The sequence below is a fragment of the Nannobrachium achirus genome, assembly GCF_963921795.1.
Source record: "Nannobrachium achirus genome assembly, chromosome: 18".
Lineage (NCBI taxonomy): Eukaryota > Metazoa > Chordata > Actinopteri > Myctophiformes > Myctophidae > Nannobrachium > Nannobrachium achirus.
In genome coordinates, this window is record NC_137825.1 from 56,194,769 (window position 1) to 56,215,250 (window position 20,482).

The window sequence follows — 20,482 nt, forward strand, 5'->3', positions numbered from 1 at the left end:
CTTGTGGCCACAATATAACACTTTTAGGACAGCACACGCCATTGTGAACGTTTTCCTGTAATTTATATTTTTGTGTGTGTATATATATATATTTACTTGTGCCGTGTCGTTACCAATTTTATGTGTAGTGTAGTTAGTAGACAGTAACACCAAGATACACCAAGATCATTACTGGTTTGAAACTGGTTTGAAACTGGTTTAAAACTCACTGCAAGCACACATCAATCCATTCTCTAACCGTTTTTTTTTTTTGCCTTACTGACATGGTTTTGAACGTTGGATGGGTTGATAACTCGTCTCTGTAAAAGGTTGACGGCCAGCATTAAAGGGGAAAACCACCCATTTTCAATATTGAACTATGTCATTAATATACCTTAGAGGAGTTGTGTGGAAATAAAAAAAAAGTTCCCCCCTTTCTGTGTTGTCTAGAACTGGAGGATTGATTTTGGGGTTTGTATTGTAAAGTACAACTTGATGACATCACACATTGTATTTTACAATACAAACCCCAAAATCAATCCTCCAGTTCTAGGCAACACAGAAGGGGGGGAACTTTTTTCTATTTCCATACAACTCTTCTAAGGTATATTAATGACATATTTCAATATTGAAAATGGGTGGTCTTCCCCTTTAAGCATCTGAAGGAAGCTGCATACGAGAGTCTGAGGTTTGGCTTTGAGCTTCCGTTGTTGTACGTGCCGACTTCATGACATGCAGACCAAACAGGAAGACACACCTTTTTTTTTCTCTTACAGTTCACTTTTGTGTTTGCAGCTTGGGTTTAGCTTTAGCCACAACATCATAATGCACAGCTTTAGGTTTACTGACATAAAAATTAATGTGTGACTCCAAAAGACATCTGTGCTGGAACAGAATTGGCCATTGACAGCTTTTAAATGAATGGCTCTGTTAAGGCCTATTCCCACTGGGCCAGATAACAGATAAAAAAATCTCTTTCTCCAGATATTTTTCCATTCAAAGTGGATGGTAGATACAGATAAAAAAATATCTACCACAGATATTTGCCACAGATACTTTTATCTGTATCTACCATCCACTTTGAAGGGAAAAATATCTGGAGAAAGAGATTTTTTGTATCTGTTATCTGGCCCAGTGGGAATGGGCCTTTACTCTCCAATCTCGCATTTCAGTTACTGGTCCCATATCAGTGGTTCTCAAATGGATTCCAGGGACTATGTGGGTTCCTTTAGGGAGGTCTAAATTGACCCATACAGGTCTGTAACTCTGACAGTGTACAAATGGAACCAAATGAAACCGGTATGGTTCATTTGGTTCCATTTCAGTTCCGTTCCATTTCAGAGTGAAGGGGGGACCTTGAAATTTGAAAGTTTGAGAAACACTACCATGAGCAAATGCAAGATCATATCTTCCATTATTGTACAGTAACGTATTAACCATTAACAAACCACAGGCACATCAGAGAAATATGTGAAAAAGGTGTTCACTTCCGGCAGAAAGCGTGACAATTTGCACCTAGGGGTATTTCTGTGCGCTTAATTCAAAAATTGACGGATCCAAACACTTTTCCCATAGGATCTGGTCGTAAAATGAGAATTAAAGATGGCTCTAATTTACTTACTATACAGGGAAAAAAAAGAAGAAGAAATCTTCCTTAAAGGAGTAGTTCACCACTTTTCAACCTGTCTTCATATAATAGGTCCTCACTAATGTTCATGATAAAATATCTCAATTTTTTTCTACTCGGTCCAAGTCTCCTAGGAGAGCTGTGGGAAGTTCAGAATCCATCGTCTTGTGACATCATCATTTTCCCCCAAAAAAATGTAATCAATATTTTTGAAAAAAATATTTAGATTTTTATTATCGCAAGAACAATGGCTTCCACTTTAAAATTGCTACTTTTCAGGAATAGAAAGCCTGCAGTTTCTATAAGCTGGATTGGCAATCGATGATGTCACAAGACGATGGGTTTCTGACCTGCCCACAGCCCTCCTCTGAGAAAAAAAAAAAAAAAGGAAAAAAGCTATTTTTGAGTGAGGACCAATTATATGAACATAGGTTGAAAAGTGGTGGAGTGCCCCTTTAAGTAGCATGTGAGGGGTCTATCTAGGGGTTTTTCATGATTCTGAATCCATTGCAAGCATTTGTTTTGCACGAAAAACATTCCTTGGGCTAAAAATGGACCCCACAAAACTATGGTTTAGTATGGTTTAGTGACGAGTCATCACTTTTCACAGTTTTGTAGGGTCCATTTTTAGCCCAAGGAATGGGAAAAGTGCTTGGATCCTTCCATTTTTTTAATTCAGCGCACAAAAAAACCCCTAGGTGCAAATGTTCACGCTTTCTGACGGAAGTGAACACATTAGCCTATTCTTGTTACATATTTATCCCACTACTATGACAACATAACCATAAACAAACAACGGAAATGTGTCACTGTGTCTATGCCTAGACATAACCATAACTCTTGGTATGTGTTACAGGTGGCGTAGGCTGAGGAGGCTCTAATATTTCAAGGTAGGAATCATTCCACTCTCCTATGGAGAGGGACACCCATGGAGCGAAGCAACCGCATTGCATGGCAGGCAGACTGCTATGTGGACCTCCAATCTACACCCTCTTGTTCAACAAAGGAGGACATGGAAGGTATCGTGAAGGTCACGTCATCTTACTAGGGCTGTTAACATTCCTCAGAAATTAAATGCTAATATTGGTCTTATAAATTGGCCTTTTTATTTATTTTATATGATTATTGACAGGGACAATACAAAAAAAAACGATTTATAAAGTTTTAAACTCATACAAAATATATTTTATATTTGTATTTGTTCCGAGCAGTGCACACGCTGTCCCTCTTCTGCTGGTATCCTTTCTATGGGGATATCTTATTATTATAATATTTTGTTTGTTTTTATAACTTAATAGATTGTCCCTGTCAAGTAAACATACATAATATACATCAAAATAATTTGAATATCCATTTTTATATTGAAATATACATGTATTCCCCATATTCGAGGAATATTAGAAATGTGAATACCGGTATTAATTTACCAGCCCTATTACTTACTGTACCTGTACCTACCTAAAGTATATTGAGCGGAGTGGACAGACCCATACAAGAACCACTCCTCTGTATCTTCACTACGCTTACTACTATTAAAGAAAATTAATGTACTTGAATTAGTGTAATCCAAAATGTAACAGAAAGGAATCTCAGCTTGTGATGATGTGCTGCAAAAGCTATCATTATTATGGCGTCCACAGTCCAGTGACTAGGATCCACCAGTTTCTTCCCTCTTCTCTTTTGGCCCAGACACTGGCTGGATCCACAAGCATCAGCAGCAGTTTCAGCGCTTCATTACTACCGCATTCCTGGAGGGGGCGCTGTCCCACATGAGAGCGCTGGATCTGCTGAGCGCAGCCGAGGAGACCCGCATCCTTGCCCCCGGCCAGTTGCACGAGCGAGTTGACATGTTAACCACCATCCTCACCAGAAAGGACCCTCAAAGCTCAGATGCTCTTCGAGCCTATATCGAGAATTCCGCCTCTGTGATATCCCAGCTCATCACAAAACATGGTAATGGACCTGCTGTTTTAACTACTAGTAAGACACCCTAAGAGGGATCTCCATATACGGGAATAAAATCTCCATATATGGGCATTAAAGGGACAAAGACCGAATTACAAGTGAGACTCGCGTCTGACACAATATGTCCATATATATGGCATTCCCAGATATGGGCTTAATATTGATGACAAAAGGGATCTCCATATATGGGCATAAAAGTGTGGCTGCCGGGACGTGAGTCACACTTTCTGTCTTACCATTTGAATTTTCCCCATTCAAGTCAATGGGGAACTCAATTTGCTTTCTGTACATGCATGGCACAGCCACAACCGTCAGTCACACCTTACTCATTTTCCGAGTCAATTTGTGTTTTGTTTCCAGACCCCATGGTGAAGGAACACAAGGAGGTGCTTTTACAGCAGTACAGCCAACACAAAGCCAGGGACTCCATCAGTCACCCCAGCCTGAGCGTCTCCTCCCGAGCCTTGCTTCTGGTTGACGGGCCTTCTGACCTCCAGCAGAAGGAACACGATCTCATGCAGGTGGCAGCCACTCGAGGCGGCACGCTGCAGTGGAGAAGTCAGATTCGGCAGCTTGGCCTGTCCAAGCTGTTTGACCCCCTGACACGGGTCAGTCTGCCTCCGAGGGTCTCCGTGACGATGGGGGTGGCGGGGGTTGGCAAAAGTGCCTTGGTTCGACACTTCGTCAGGCAGTGGGGCCAAGGGTCTATTTGCGCGGATGTGAGCTTCGTCCTGCCCTTTGCCTTCTGGGAGCTGAATTGCTTGGAGAAGATCTCAGCCGAGAGGCTGATCAAGCTAGCCTTTCCTCATTTACTAGACCCCAGTCTTGTTTTGAGCGGCTCTTGCCGGGTGTTGCTGATATTCGACGGCTTGGATGAATTCCGCTGTCGTTTGAATTTCTCCGACGCGGCGCCCTGCACGGACCCCGCGAAAGAGGTGTCCGTCGATGACCTGGTCACCAACATCATCCAGGGGAACCTGTTCCCGGAGGCCTCGGTATGGGTGACATCCAGGCCGACAATGGCTTCCCAGATCCCCGGAGGACTGGTCGACAGGGTGACTGAGATCCCGGGCTTTAGCCCCGTGGATATCCAAACCTTCCTAAACCACTACATGTCGGAGAAGGACTTTGTCGATAGAATATGGGAGCACTTGGAGTCCCATAAGATCTTAATGTTGATGTCCTATGTGCCAAGAATTTGCCAGCTGGCAACCGACACCCTGAGGTACCTCATGCAGACGGACAGCCAGGAAAGCCTCCCAAGGACGTGTACGGAACTCTACGGCCACTTCTGCGCCATGAAGGCAGAAGCAGGTGAACCAAGAGGCAGGGAGCCTGTAAAGCTGGAGCATCTTCATGGAAGTAATCGAAAGTTGATGGGCAGCCTCGGGCGGCTGGCATTCTATGGGCTCCTCAAGCACAAGTACACGTTCAGCGAGCAGGACCTCAAGACCTACGGGGTAGATCTACCATCCACCCAGAGCAGCCTTGGTGCTGGTGTCCTTATCCACGAGGAGTCCGTCATCTGCACGGTGTACCGGTTCACGCATTTGACCATGCAGGAGTTCCTGGCAGCCACGTACTACCACGTCTCCTCCAAGCGGGCCATCTTTGACCTGTTCTCAGAGAGCACAATGTCTTGGCCCAAGATCGGCTTCCAGAACCACTTCAGGAGCGCCTTGCAGCACTCGCAGCAAGACGACGTCGGGCACCTGGACGTGTTCGTGCGCTTCCTGGCGGGACTGCTGTGCCCAGTGGCTGCGAAACCTCTCGCGGGGCTGTTGGCCCTTGGGAAAGACGACGGTGGCCAGAAGGCATGGGCGGCGGGGTTTATACAAGGTCTCCTGGCCCATGGGAGCTCTGTGGTTTCCTTGCGCGCGGTCAATCTGGCCTACTGTCTGCAGGAGCTGCAACACGTAGAGCTGCTGAGGAGCGTGGAGGAAGACCTGCGTGCTGGCAGCCTGGGTGGGAAGTTGACACATGGCCATTGTGTCGTGCTGGCCTACCTGCTGCACGTGTCCACCGAGTGCAGCGAAGAGTTCAACCTAACTGCTTGTTTGACCTACACTACGGTTAAATGTCTGCTCCCACAGCTGCTGTACTGTAGCTGTCTAAGGTTAGATCCTCAATTAATAAATTCTTCTCTTAACCCATTTAGGCCTAGAATTATTGACTGCTTTAACTATAGAAAAATAGCAGATATACAAGCTCACAGCGCGGCACCAAGTGCCGCGCTGCGAGCTTGTAGATCTGCTATTTTTGAAAAATCGTGAAAATGTTGACCCGATTCTATAAGTGTCTTTTGAATCCTTCTAAGATTTTTTGAAAAACCTCTGTTTCTATGTCAGCAATCTGGTTATAGCCATCGTCAAAGAAAAGGTCCTTTTCGCTTAACTGGAGCTCAGTTAGTCTGTTCTTGAGAGACTACCATGTCAGTGGTGCTCAAACCTTTTCATGTGAAGGACCCCCAAACTGATATGTATTTGGCCACGGACCCCCATCTCAAAATATTTAGTTCCAGGGACCACCCAGAAGCAAAATTTGAGTTACAAACGTTTGCTTTGAAAATACATATAAATGGGTTGCATCACAGTATAACATGACATTTTGAGAGATCACAGGAGAAATTTATATCTTTTTTAAATTAATTTAGCAATCCAGATACTCACTGCGAAACATTTCCAGAGAAACTGAAATGCCATTGTTGTTGATCTACAGGAAATCTTATTGAGTATTTCAGAGGTGAAAACATGACTTTGACTGTTTTTCAGGCTAGAGAATAATCACCTCAAAGATGATGTCATGGAACTGCTGGGAAGCTTGCTGAGTGCCAAAGACTGCCATATCCAGAAGTTAAGGTCAGGTCACGCTTGCATCGATCATCATGCATTCATCACACAAAAAACATAACATCGTTGTCGAGTGAAAACCCAAAACCATGCGTTTGGCATTTTTTCATTTTAAATATGATTTAAACTAGTGAAAACAGCCGATCTACAAGCGCACAACGCCTCGCACCGCGAGGCGTTGTGTGCTTGTAGATCTGCCATTTTCACTACTTTTGTGCGACGGCCTTGTACGATGAAGCAGGGCTTCACTTTGCGAAAGAACGTACAAATTTGAAACTTGGAGATACGAGGTTTCTACCCGACAACTATGATAAGCATATCCATTTCAAAAGATGATCTCTAGTTGCTCTTTTTATGGAGAATGCCGATTTAGCAGCAGCCTAAGCCATAATCCTCAATCCATCGTTTCCTTTGTCCTACCAGTCTTGCAGAGAATAAGATCAGCAACAAAGGTGCCAAAGCCCTCAGCCGTGCTCTCTTGGTTAACAGGACGCTAACCACACTAGAGTGAGTGAAATACTACTATTTGACACTATGCTACGATCATTGCAATTATTGTTAATACAAATTAATGGCACTCTGCATTGCTTCAGTGATGATATTGATTGATCAAGGTAAGTATACACAATAATAATACACAATGCACAACCTGCAGGTGACCTTTATAGCCGTACTTGTATTGATTGGTATTCAAGAAAATTACAGTCAGCCTAATCTTCTTGTGACATTAAAAACCACAATGTTTTCCTCGCCTGATTTAGAAGTATTGATTACAATTATTGTTCCAGTTATTATAGTACCATTCCTGTAGCCTCATGTCTACATCTTTTTGTATTTCAGTGTCCATAGCAACAACATTGGATCCAAAGGAGTTAAGTTACTGGCAGAAGCCCTCAAAATGAACCAAGTCCTGCTGTCAATCAAGTAAGGGAAAATACCAGATGCTTGCACTGGCCTGATTCATGCTTAATATACAGTAGTCTTGACTGTGCACCACGTTGTGCGTTGATAATAGCAGATCTACAAGCTCACTATGTGTCACGCTTTGACATCATGTGAGTTTGTAGATTGGCTAAGTTCGGTGTACGACACCCAGTGTTTACCAACCTTTTCAAATTAATTTTAATTATTTTGGAAAATCCTAGAATATTCATACTGTGTATATACAGTATACGGTATAATATATTATTTGAATTACCCTGAAGAATGCTGAAATGTGTTATTCAAATATGAATTAGCCACCACATAATAAAGGCTTTTTAGGCCATGGCTATACAGAGCTGGATTTTCCATATATCGCGGTTTTTCAGATATCCACATACAAAAATATCTAGGTCCACACGAGAAAGATATCTAGGTCTAAAATAATCTGAGTCCCCAGACCTCCATTGGGGAACAAGCACACACACAGTAAGTCTTAAGAGATATCCGGGTACCGTGTCTACCCGGATCCAGTGAATCGGATATTTTTCAATGTTTTCACTTATTTATCCGGTTTTAAAATTATCCAGCTTCGTGGCCGAAATATCCAGCTTCATGTGGCTGCAAGCCCCAACAGCACAAAAAAAATGTCTAGCTTCAGAAATATCCAGCTCTGTGTAGCCATATCCTTAATTTCGAAAGAAGGGTGCCTTGGTTTCTCTTTAGTATCTTCAGTTCCCAGCAAAGAGCACCTTCATCACACTTCTGGATATCATTTGGATTATTATTATTTTTTAATTTCTGAAAATCTTTTGAAATAATTAAAAAAGGTACAGTAGGAAATATTCACTTGCGACCAGGGCAGGAATATCAGGGAGGCCATGGCCGTCGTTGCCCCTCAGTTTGGCCTTGTGCCCCTCTGAAAAATGGCATGCCCTGAGGCCACAGTGGCCTTAATGCCCCAGCTGACTGTTCTACTTTCTCCTCTGTCTCTGTCTTGTCAATACGTAGACACCTGTCTCTTTCTTGTCATGTAGACACCAGTGTATTCCCCATTCGTAAACCAATCCAGTATCTTTGATTTGTGCAGGGCTGATCAGATTGTAAATACCAATACATCCTTAACCCTTGAATTCAATTAATTATTTCAATGGACTAAAATCTTGTTTTATTTGATGGCCTTCCTGCCCTGGCATTTGGCCTTCCTGCCCTTAAAAAATGGACAACACCAAAGGCCATGTGGCCTTGCCCCTAAAATGATGAAATTCCAGGCCTGCTTGCGTCCCACAAAGAAAATAATCAAAGTATAAATAAACCCCCCTTTAGTGTTCGATGTGTTGTGCCTCATTGTTGTCACTGCGTGCCAGCTTCCAGAACAACTCCATTGAGGAGGAGGGTGCTCGGGCTCTGGCAGAGGTGCTGCTGACCAACCGCAAGCTTGTCTCGCTGAAGTAAGTTTACCTCCAAGCACCTGTCATCCACATCAGTGGTCCTCAACCTTTTCAGACCCCCAAAATATTAACACTTGGAAGTCAAAATATTAACTCAAATATTTGCTACTGGGGGGCCCCTGATACATAATATTTCAACATGGGGGTCCGTGGACAAATACATTTAATTTTAAGGGTCCTTTACATGTAAAGGTTTGAGCACCACTGACAGAAACATAGGTTTTTCAGAAACCTGTTAGGATTTAGGATACATTTATAGAATCGGGTCAATATATTCGCTGCGAGCTTGTAGATCTGCTATTTTTTTTATAGTTAAAGCATTAGATAATGATTAAAGTAATAATACATAATAATGGATTGCAGGTCTTAATTTTAAGTGTATAAGAACTGAGTTGTGTTGTGCACATGTTGCAACCTACTGTGCAAGTATACTGTAGTATATACTGTACATACTGTATGAGGGAGTTGCAATTGTACACGCTGTGTGTCTTTCTCACATTCTTACGTTTCTTGTCTTTGATCTCCCTGTGATGATTCCAGTGTTCAGAAGAACTCAATCGGAGCGGAGGGAGCCAAGAGGATTGCTGATGCGCTGAAGATCAACCGGACACTCACAGAGCTGATGTATCCGTAACACATCCCATTACTTTCATCACACTGAGGAGGATATATTTCACATATTAAATTGATATTGCATTCAACATCAAATACAATAGCACAGACAGCCAACCATCCAAAACAGTGGCAGAGTAAAATGCAGCACAATTATACTGTTACACTGTGTATGTATTCTGTTTTTCTGTTGTTTCACTTTGGTCTCACTTTGGTGTGGGAAATCCCCACACTAGGGTATAGACAGGGGTCTTCAACAGGGGGTCCGGGACCCCTAGGGGGTCCTCAGAGTTAGTACAGGGGGTCCTCCAAATCTTCCAATCCTTTTTATATTAACAGCTTTTAATTTTGAACCCTAGTGTCCATATTCTGAGAACTGTAGCCAAAAATATCAGATCTACAGAGCTTGTAGATCGGCTATTTTTGAGGTTTGGTGTATAGGGGAAAAAGAGCAAACCCAGTACAGAGTGAAAGGTCAATTTTATTAAGTATTGATGGTTCAAGTGGTTAAATATCTGAAAACACAAATTGACATGAATCCAAAATACACTGATGATTGTGCTGTCAATGTATAGTGAGGCTGCAGTTAAAATGAGCTTCCTTGGTTAACATGGGCATTTGTTTACCCGTGGTATGTACTGTAAGTACTTTAAATAACCCAGTAGTTCTAAGACATTCTAACCACATTTCCTTTTCTTGTCACCAGCCTCTGCAGCAACCAGCTGGGGGACAAAGGAGCAGTCGCCCTGGCCCAGGGTCTGAAAGTCAACCACACGCTGATCTCTCTGCAGTCAGTACACTTCATCCTTAATCAATAAAACACCACACATACCGTACAAATACTGCACTAACAGCATTTTTATTTTTATTTTTTTATTCCTCGATTTTGTAACCCATTTTCTTTCACCCAGTGCCAATTGTCTATGTAATCCTGGGCTCTGCTCTCCCTCTGCCGCGCCTGGGGAGACAACGGACTGACCTCATGCTTCCTTCAATGCATGAGGAGTCCAAGTTTCTCTTTTTTCACATGACACCTAACAGCATTTTAAATAGAATGTTTTCATATCCGGTCATTTGCTGCTGCCGCATCTTAAAACCAATGAAACGTTGTCTTTGATGCTTTTGAGGCATTTCTTTCATACATGTTCCTCTGTGTGTTTTGGTCTGTTACCAGTCTTCAGAGTAACTCCATTAGTAACAAGGGGATGACGTCTTTGACCCAGGCACTGAAGCTGAACCACGGCCTTGTGACCTTAAAGTGAGTAAGCATACCATATCGTCACTGTCGGGCAGAAACCTCGTATCTCCAAGTTTCAAATTTGTATTTTTTTTTCGTAAAGTAGAGCCCTGCTTCATCATACAAGGCCATCGCACAAAAGTAGTGAAAACAGCCGATCTACAAGCACACAACGCCTCGCGGTGCGAGGCGTTGTGTGCTTGTAGATCGTCTGTTTTCACTAGTTTAAATCATTTTACAATTATAAATACAAAACAAACGGTTTTGGACATACAAGGTTTCCACCCGACAACGACGATGTGCTGCTCTCAACATCATGTTGACTTCTCTGTAATCTCCCCCATAACAGCAGCATCCGGACCTTGGAAGGAACGGAATGTCTGCCGTCTACAATAGAAGCCACGAAACATCGATGGCAGTATTTTAGAGAAGTGGTTCCTCAAACCTTGCAGGTCGAGACCCCAAAGATAGATTAGACGTTTGCCCACGACTCAAACTAAAATAGCAGATCTACAAACGCACTATGCGTCGCTTCGCGTCCACGTTGCGAGCTTGTAGATTTTCATTAAAATGGGATTTTTACTTGAGTTGTGACCCGTAATAATTGGTCTGTGACCCACTATGGGTCCCAAACCAATGTTTGGGAACCAGTGTTTTAGAGTGCTTGAATGCCATGACTGTTTTATTAAAAAATAAAATAAAAAATATATTAACTTTAGGTTTAAGAGTTTAGAGCAGGGTTCCCCAATTAGTTTTCCCCAAGGGCCGAATTATGTCTAGGGTACCAAGCCGAGGGCCACAACATTGCAGGGGGCGACGGCGGCGTTCCCGCTACTCCTGCGACTGCGACAGTTCAGATATCGTCGTTGTCGGGTGAAAATCGTGTATGTTCAAAACCATTCGTTTTGCATTTATCATTTTAAAAATGATTTGAACTAGTGAAAACAGCCGATCTACACACATCTAGCACACAACGATCTAGCACACAACGATCTAGCACACAACGCCTCGCGGTGCTTGTAGATCTGCTGTTTTCACTACTTTTGTGCGACGGCCTTGTATGATTTGCGAAAGAACGTACACATTTGGAGATACGAGATTTCCACCCGACAACGACGATATACTAGTGCTGTTGCTGCTCTTATACCACCATTATTACTGGGGTTGGTGGGGGCCAGACGGTAGCCCCCCCGCGGGCCGCAAATGGCCCGCGGGCCGCCTATTGGGGAACCCTGGTTTAGAGAAACAGGAAGCTGTGGTTGAGACGGGGAACTAGGCCTACGTGCATTTCATGTCTCGACCCGGAGACATTGTAGTCATGAGTTAATTATCCGTAAATGTGAGTTAGTTCGCCGTAGACAAGGTGTGAGGCAAGGTTGTTTGTGGAATAGATGAAATGTCTTGACCCGAGGCTTTCTAGTGAAAAGTTGCCTGCTGCTGTTCTCCCCTTCATTTGTGTCCTTTTCTTGTCAGCCTGCGGGAGAACTCCATCGGGGTGGAGGGGGCGAAGGAAATGGCCCATGCTCTCCGGGAGAACAGCTCTCTAAGGAACCTGGAGTGAGTCAAACGCATTAAACACAAGAAAGACCCTTGAACCATGCAGAGATGGGGCAAGGCCACACACACACGCACACGAGCGCACACGCACGCACACACACACACACACACACACACACACACACACATACACATACACACACACACACACACACACACAGTGTAATGTGGTGTTGAAGATCAAAATGTAACGCTACACTTCTTTAGACCAAATGGGGGTAGGTGTACCCCTAGGGTACACGCGGCCGCAGTTTTCCCGGTGAACCTGTTCACAATGGTGGGGGCCGATGGGCAAGGAGGGTTGCGAGAAACAACTAAAATAAGACCTTAAAACAGTTGCGTGCATTAGCGCAAGATGACGATAAAGGAAATCATTAAATGGAAAACATTAAATTAACTTCTGAAAAACCTACTAGGCTTTATGGCGAAAACAGTTGCGTGCATTAGCGCAAGATAGATGAGGATAAAAGAAATCATTAAATGGAAATAAATTAACTTCTGAAAAGGCTTCTAAGCCTACACTAGCCTACAAGTAAAACTAGTGGAACGGCGATCTTGCCACACGTGAATAATTGTGGTTGTAAACAATAACACAGACAATATACTGTACATTTCTGGTAGTGGGAAGAAGAGGTTATCATCATGGCCCCAAATAACTTTTACATACGTATCTTGCAATTGGCGACGAGTCACTTACAAAATCAGCAAGAGTGCCTCTCAATACCTAGGCCTAAAGCTATATACCCTCTCCATCATCGGCAATAGTCAGTGGTGTGTGTTCCCCACACTCCCGCGCCCCCACCGTTGCGCTCAGGTTCACCGGGAAAACTGCGGTCGCAGGGTACGCAGAGGTACTACACAGGGGATACGTGAGAGAGAGAGAAAAAAAAAAAGGTTTTACATTTGTTACATTTTGGTTACATAATGTTGAAACCTTTTAGGCCTGATACCGATTCTAAAAACCTTGACCTAGGTTTACTGAAAAACGTTAAAATATTTATTCAAAAAAAACGACAAAAAAGATATATATGTTGCTATATACTGTACACATAGCAATCTTGAAATGTTCCGTAAAAAAACCCGAAAGGGCTTCCCGTCCTAAATGGGTTAAATAAATATATGTATTACTTACTTGTGTGCTGCTTTATTCCAGTCTCACAGCCAACCTGTTGCATGATGAAGGCGTGAAAGCTATAGCTGAAGCACTCAAGGTCAATCGAGCTCTCACCTCTTTACAGTGAGTATTTTTGATTGATTGATTGATTGATGTTTTTATTGACAAAACATGCTTAATTATGACCATATATTTGTATACGTATGTATATTTTATTAAACACAAATTAGCTTGAGTGCCTATTTCCATTGTGTCCTTTGATTGTGAACTTGTAATATGAATACATAGCATACATTCTTAACAGTACATGGGATACATTGTGTGCTTGTAGATCTGCTATTCTCACTAGTTTTGTGCGACAGTCTTGCATGATGAAGCAGGGCTTTACAAATTTGAAACTTAAGTTGGGAGATACAAGGTTTCTGCCCGACAGTGACGTAATGTTTGTAGCAGAAGGTAATGTGCCCAAATACTCACAGAATAGCCTAGTATTTTGATGTACTGTGTTTTACTTCTTGACAGTCTACAGTGGAACTTAATCAAGTCTACTGCCACCAAAGCATTGGCTCATGCACTGATGTCCAATTCCACAATTCAACTCCTGGAGTAAGAAACCTCAACTTTGATCTTTTCCGTTGCAGCATTATACATTACTTCTATAGTTTTCACATATTTTTGTCTTTGCTTTGGCCCGTATCCCATTCATATCGATTTTCATTATTCTTTGAAAAGTGGCAGCTGTCAGTGGACATTTTGTAAAGGTAGATTTACCTGTTAGAGAATGATACTGATGTGGAAAAACTGGACCACACCTAGGGCTGTCACGATATGACATTTTACATGACGATTAATTGTCACTCAAATAATTGGCGATTAACGATTTAATTGTGTTTTTGTCGTTGATAATTACATTTTTGTTTGGCTTTTAGGCTTTGAAGTTGTACATGGTAGATATGACACATAACCTAAATATACAAAGAAATTACTGACATTTGACAACTTACTACTTGAAAAATAACTTTGATAGTGGAAATAGCTGATCTACAAGCTCACAACGCGTCGCGATGCGACGCGTTGTGAGCTTGTAGATCTGCTATTTCCGCTATTTCGGAATTTTTTCAACATTCACGATTATGACGATTATGACAAAATAATTGCGATAATGTCAAATAATCACGATAAGACGATTATGTAATAATTGTGACAGCCCTAACCACACCATGGTTGATGGATTTGTTCTCATGCATGTCCGTATGTGCTGCAGTTTACAAGAGAATGCGATCGGAGACGAAGGAGTCATCTTTCTCGCTGAGGCCCTGAAGACCAACAGAACTCTGTCCACGTTATGGTTAGTAGCACTTTTACCTACACATTACTGAAAACAATATGTTGAGCAAAAGCGATAGAAAATCTGATCATTGCAACATGTAAGGGCCGATGCAGACTCCACTTTTAGAGATGAATTTATTTCGGTTCGGTTCGAACTAATCGTACCCGCCTCACCCGAACCCCTGACTTCATACTGTAGTTTAGACCAGGGGTTTTCAAAGTGGGTGACAGGGTGCCGTGACGGCAGTCCAGGGGTGCCTCGAGATAATTTGATAATATTTGGAATTTATTTGGACACTTGAAAACATATTTAGTATCATTTTAAACTTGAAGTACAAAGTTATTTTCAGTCAGTTCTAACCAAAATGGCTATTATCTCAACGTTTTCCTCGCAACATAATCACTAAAATATCGTCACTGTCGGGCAGAAACCTCGTATCTTCAAGTTTCAAATGTGAAACTTGGTGAAAGCAAAGCCCTGCTTCATCATACAAGACTGTCGCACAAAACTAGTGAAAACAGACGATCTACAAGCACACAACTGTGCTTGTAGATCAGCTGTTTTCACTTGTTTAGTACATTTTATAGATGATAAATACAAAACAAACGGTTTTGGACATATAAGGTTTCCACCCAGCAACGACGATATGCTATAAATATAAGGTGCTGGGAGAGAAAATTATACTGTAGGGGTGCCTCGGATTAAAAAAATATTTATGGGGTGCCCTGAGACAAAAAAGTTTGGGAACCCCTGGTTTAGACAGAGCCAAACTAAAATAAATTTGTCTCTAAAAGTGGAGATGCATCGGCCCTTTTTCAAAGTAAACTTTTGGTCGACTATGCATGTACAGTGTATGTATGTTTATACGTGTGTATCTCTCTAGTCTCCAGGGTGTCTCAGCAGGGGCAGGTGGAGCCATTGCAATGGCAGAGGCTCTGATGTGCAACAAAGCCCTACACACACTAGAGTAAGTTAAGTTCATATCTGAACAATGTACAATGTCTTCTGCTTATTATCTCTTTTGGTCATTTGACCTTTGTCCACGCTATAGTTGGCCATAGTTGCTTTTCTTAGAACATTTGCTCGTCTTGAAACCTCCCTTTGTAAACCTCAGACTCTGACAGGGCCAGGGGCGTCAATTGGGTATGGCAGGGGTATGCAGCTGCCATACCCTGGGCCAAGGGGGGAAAATAAAAGTTACTTTTACTTTTAAATATAAATCCATGAATGTCTCTTTGTCTATCTACAAACGCTAAATTGACCAAAATGGTCACTTTAACAAGGTATTATAATTATATTCTCCACACTTGTATTCTCCCATCTTGACAGAATGGTATATTCCCAGGTTCCGCAGGTCAGCTGCACAGGTGCAATGTTGTGTGGTATACGTTTACTAACATGCCAAGTTTAGCTGCACAACCATTCCAGGCTGCCATATCCAGCCCAAGAAACCGTAGAAACAGGGAAAAAAATAAAATGTACTTAAAATAAATGTATCATGCCTGTTGCTAAGGTATGGCAACACACCAGTCATGTTGCCATACCTTAGCTTTTTCTGAACTGACGCCACTGGACAGGGCAACTTGCATTAACATCCCATTCAGTACAGCTAATGATTAATGACTGTATAATACAGAGAACAAGGATGTCCCTAGATTACACGATTAGTTCAGGCACACTTGCATCGAGCCAATTAAGGATAGGCTTGATGGTGACCTTGCTGTTAAAAGAGCTCACAGTGCATGTGAGTGCCACATGTCAAAAGTGGATGAAACTCGGCCACTAGACACAGTTGCTGTGGGTGGTTTGGTAGAGTCGAAGGTTGAGGAGACATTGGAGTACAAATAAACTATACAACATCGATAGCTCACTGAATGGTTTTGGTTACAGTATGTTCAAACAAAGGTGATGCACACCAGCTGCACCTTACACGTTTTTTTTTTTTTTTTGAATGAATAGATCATATTCACATAGCAGCCATGTCTGCATTTTTCATTCAAAATACAGGGTGGCATTTCATTCTTAATAGCAAAATGGCCGCCGTGAGCATATGGTCTATAAGCCTAATGGCTTTAGGTATAAAGAAATTTGTGCCAGACATGTTATTCAGCTGAGGGCTGAATAACTGGGTGTTGACCTATATTTACAGTATATTCTACGCATTTCCTTTATGTATTCATTTATCTCTGAACTTCTATCACTCCATTTCTAGGTTTATTTGTTTATCTTATTTGTTTGTATTATTCCCACTCTTCTTCCTCGTAGCAAGAAGCTTTTTTTGTATTTTGTGCTTAATGCATGCAATGACATCCTTAAAAACACAACAGTAAGATTATTCTGATTGCACAACAGAAATTGAAACAGCATTTTGTCCTCAATGTTACATTCTGGTTCTTGTTCTATTCTCTTTGCCCTAATATTACCTGTGTCCAATGTGTTTCAGCCTGCGAGGGAACTGTGTAGGGATGGAGGGAGCCAAGGCCCTGGCCAATGCTTTGAAACACAACAGAAGCCTCAAATCTCTGAAGTGAGTATCTGCAGTATCTACACATGGCTGAGCACGTGTTCCATTTGGTAATACTGATTACATTGACTTACAAAGGGTTTAGGCCTACTAGGGTATTAAAAACTCCCTGAGTGCCAAAAACACACTTTACACACTTTTTAATAAGGGTTCCCGGTGCCAAAAACTCACTTAACACACTTTTTTTAATATGGTTTTAAAACAACTCAAACTAAAAATGTTCACTTAAACTAACTGTAACATATATATACAGGAAATGAGTGAAAACTTGATATAATATGATATCATATCATATAATATCAATTTTGCACGTATTTCAGATATGACATATTTCCTCTGTTATTGTTTTACACCAAATTACATTATAAACGTTTTGGCCTATATCTCCATAACCGTTTATCGGATCGTCTTACTTTTTTTTGCTATGTAGACAGAAAAAAATCTATGTTTATAGCCCGGCCGTGCACACTCGTGCACGTTAGCCGTTTAGCCGAAATTAAACAAAATGGCTGGCAACAAGGGCCATTAAATAATATAAAGTCAGGCATTCAGTGGGTTTTTAATGTGATCGTGATGTCACTAACTACTCATTAACAGGATAATTGTCACATACTGTGCCATTTAAATGATACTGTTAATTAAAAACATGTTTATTCTCTGAAAAATAAAGAGCTTGTTGGTATAGGGACCCAAAGAGAAATTCTAACGATGCAAAGTTTTTTTTTTCTTCATGTACTGTATCAACATGAATTGGAGAAGAAAAATAATCAATCACTTGAAAATCAAGTAATCCTAGGGTGGGGTTCATTCTTTCTTGATCTATTTTTCCCCGGTATCTCAGATTTAAGAAAAAAGAAAGTGGGCTGTGTCTTTGTGCTAGTTGTCAAAGTGTTGTGGGAATTGCTTTCATGTTATCAAAATATAGCAACAGTATGCTCTCTGATACGTGAGTTGCCTTGTTCAATTAACACCTCACCCTCTCCCTGAATCCTTGCCAATTCCCTCTGGAAAACTCTACTTTAGTAACACAATCCTCGACCCACTGGAACATACTTAAGTATGCGTTTCAAGATCAAATGAGTAACATGCATATAAAAGCTCTTATAAATTCAAAGTACACAGTAAGATGGGGAAAAGGACAGATGTTAATTTCTTACAGTACACTCAGGAGTTGAACTAACACTGTGTATATATGTTAACTCTTTGATTAAGAAAGTAATGTCCTGTCTGGTGCAGCATTTAACTTACTTAACTTTCATTTAATTACAAGCTATAGCTTTTCTTTCTGAAAACCTCACATCTGATGACAGGAGTGCAGTGAGTGTCGTCGACTACCTTTTTTCACTGACGGAAATGTAATAAAAACTACACTGCGATGACTAAAACTATGCCTAAATATACTGACAATTTAATCAGTAAAAAAATAAGACTAAAATGTTAGGGAGGGATTAGTGGGGAAGAGATCCAGTAGAACTAAGACAAGTCATCATGGGTGCGTGCTGGTGTCGCAGACCGAATATAGCTGATCTACAAGCTCATGATGCGAAGGTGTAGAAGCAGCGGTGCTACTACTCCAAGTCTCTCTCTCGGGTGACTGAACTTCTCACCCTATCTCTAAGGGAGATACCAGCCACCTGTACTGAGGAAACCCATTTCAGCTGCTTGCACCCGCGACCTTATACTTTCGGTCATGACCCACACTTCATGACCACAGGTGAGAGTAGGAACGAAATTGCTCGGTAGACAGAGAGCGTTGCCTTCCGGCTCATGTCACTGGGACTTACCCCTAATCCAACCATTGATGCTGAGTGTCAATGCAGGCAGACACTGGGTTCCATTTTTCAGAGACTTTGGAATGCCCTCATTGCCCTGGCTGGGATCGAACCCCGACCTCCCATTCTCAGGGCAGACACTCTAACCGCAAGGCCGCTGAGCTGGTTAGAGCTGTCGTAGACCGCAAATAGCTGATCTACAATCAGGATGCGTTGTGAGCTAAAACTAAATCAAAAATTGATGTCAAAAGATCAACAACGCAGGAGTGTAGTGAGTGCTTCTCTGTGTGTGTATTTATGCATGTTGATCTGTTGTATTCAGTCTACAGGAGAACTCTCTGGGTATGGATGGAGCAATATTCATCGCCACGGCCTTGAAAGGAAACCACCAGCTGACCTACATAAAGTGAGTCAATCCACCTCTTCACATGGACCCTTGCCGTACTGATCTTTTATGAGTACATCATGGAACATGTTAGGCCTGACACAATTATGACATAATCGTCTAATCGCGATTATTTTGAGGTAATCGCAATTATTTTCCATAATCGTCATGATCATTTCCATGTTGAGAAATGTTCATATATAGTTTCAAACACTTTCAAAAAGTAGTGGAAATAGCCGATCTACAAGCTCACAATGCATCTGGTGGTAGATTGTAGATTTCCACTATAAATGTATAAAGAATAAAGTTATTAAATATACCTGTCGTTCCTTTGTATATTTAGGTTATTTGTCATATCTGCCCTGTGCAACTTCAAAGCCAAACAGAAATGTAATTTCTATTCATATGCTCCAGTGTTGTGACAAAAACACAATTAAATCGTTAATCGCAATTATGTGTGTGACAATCGTCACGTAAAAAAATTCATAAACGTGACAGCCCTAGGAACATGTCAAATAGTGTGCTACCATTTTTGCTAATGCCATGATCCATGCTGTAGCTTGCAGGGAAATGGCATCGGGCAATCCGGGGCAAAGGTGATATCTGATGCCATCAAGACCAACTCTCTGGACTGTGTGGTGGATATCTGAACCAGAGGTCGACAATTAGAGCTCCCATACCTGCCTCCTTCTATCATGACGCTGGATAAATCTCTCTGATATTACTGTATGTTATTGTTATTTATATATATTTCAAATCACTTTAAAATATAGTGCACCATACGATATACTGTATGTGTATATAAATGTTTTAACTTTTTTTATTTTACATTATTCATGCACATGTATATTCATGATAAACCCACCTCTATCAAACTACCAGTTGATATGCTACTGTAATTGATAAAGTGAGTCCACTCCACTATTGTGAAGATCTGCACAACATGAGTTTAAAAAGCCCCAGATACAAATTTTACACAAATACTAGACATTTCTGTCACACCTGTCATGGGACACATGGGTTAAACAGGTACAGTACAGTCCTCAGCCTTTCTTTAATAAAAGTCCTTTTTAAATGTAAGTGTTAAAGTTTTGTCAAGTTTACTTAATGTAGGTCGTAGTGTGGATCTTTTTGATGACACATGTATTGTAATGCTTGT

The 20,482-nt window shown here is 41.6% G+C and overlaps 1 protein-coding gene across 1 annotated transcript; it reads left to right on the forward strand.

The window, feature by feature from the left end:
- Window positions 1–2,507: 2,507 nt before the first annotated feature.
- Window positions 2,508–20,013, forward strand: nlrc3 (NLR family, CARD domain containing 3). The gene is given in 20 exon segments (XM_080748062.1): window positions 2,508–2,625; window positions 3,296–3,559; window positions 3,932–3,975; window positions 3,978–4,018; window positions 4,020–5,687; window positions 6,343–6,429; window positions 6,844–6,927; window positions 7,261–7,344; window positions 8,709–8,792; window positions 9,333–9,416; window positions 10,111–10,194; window positions 10,579–10,662; window positions 12,115–12,198; window positions 13,352–13,435; window positions 13,835–13,918; window positions 14,577–14,660; window positions 15,526–15,609; window positions 17,086–17,169; window positions 19,261–19,344; window positions 19,883–20,013. Coding segments are annotated over 20 exon segments (3,378 nt in total). The 5' UTR covers window positions 2,508–2,534; the 3' UTR covers window positions 19,974–20,013.
- Window positions 20,014–20,482: the final 469 nt, after the last annotated feature.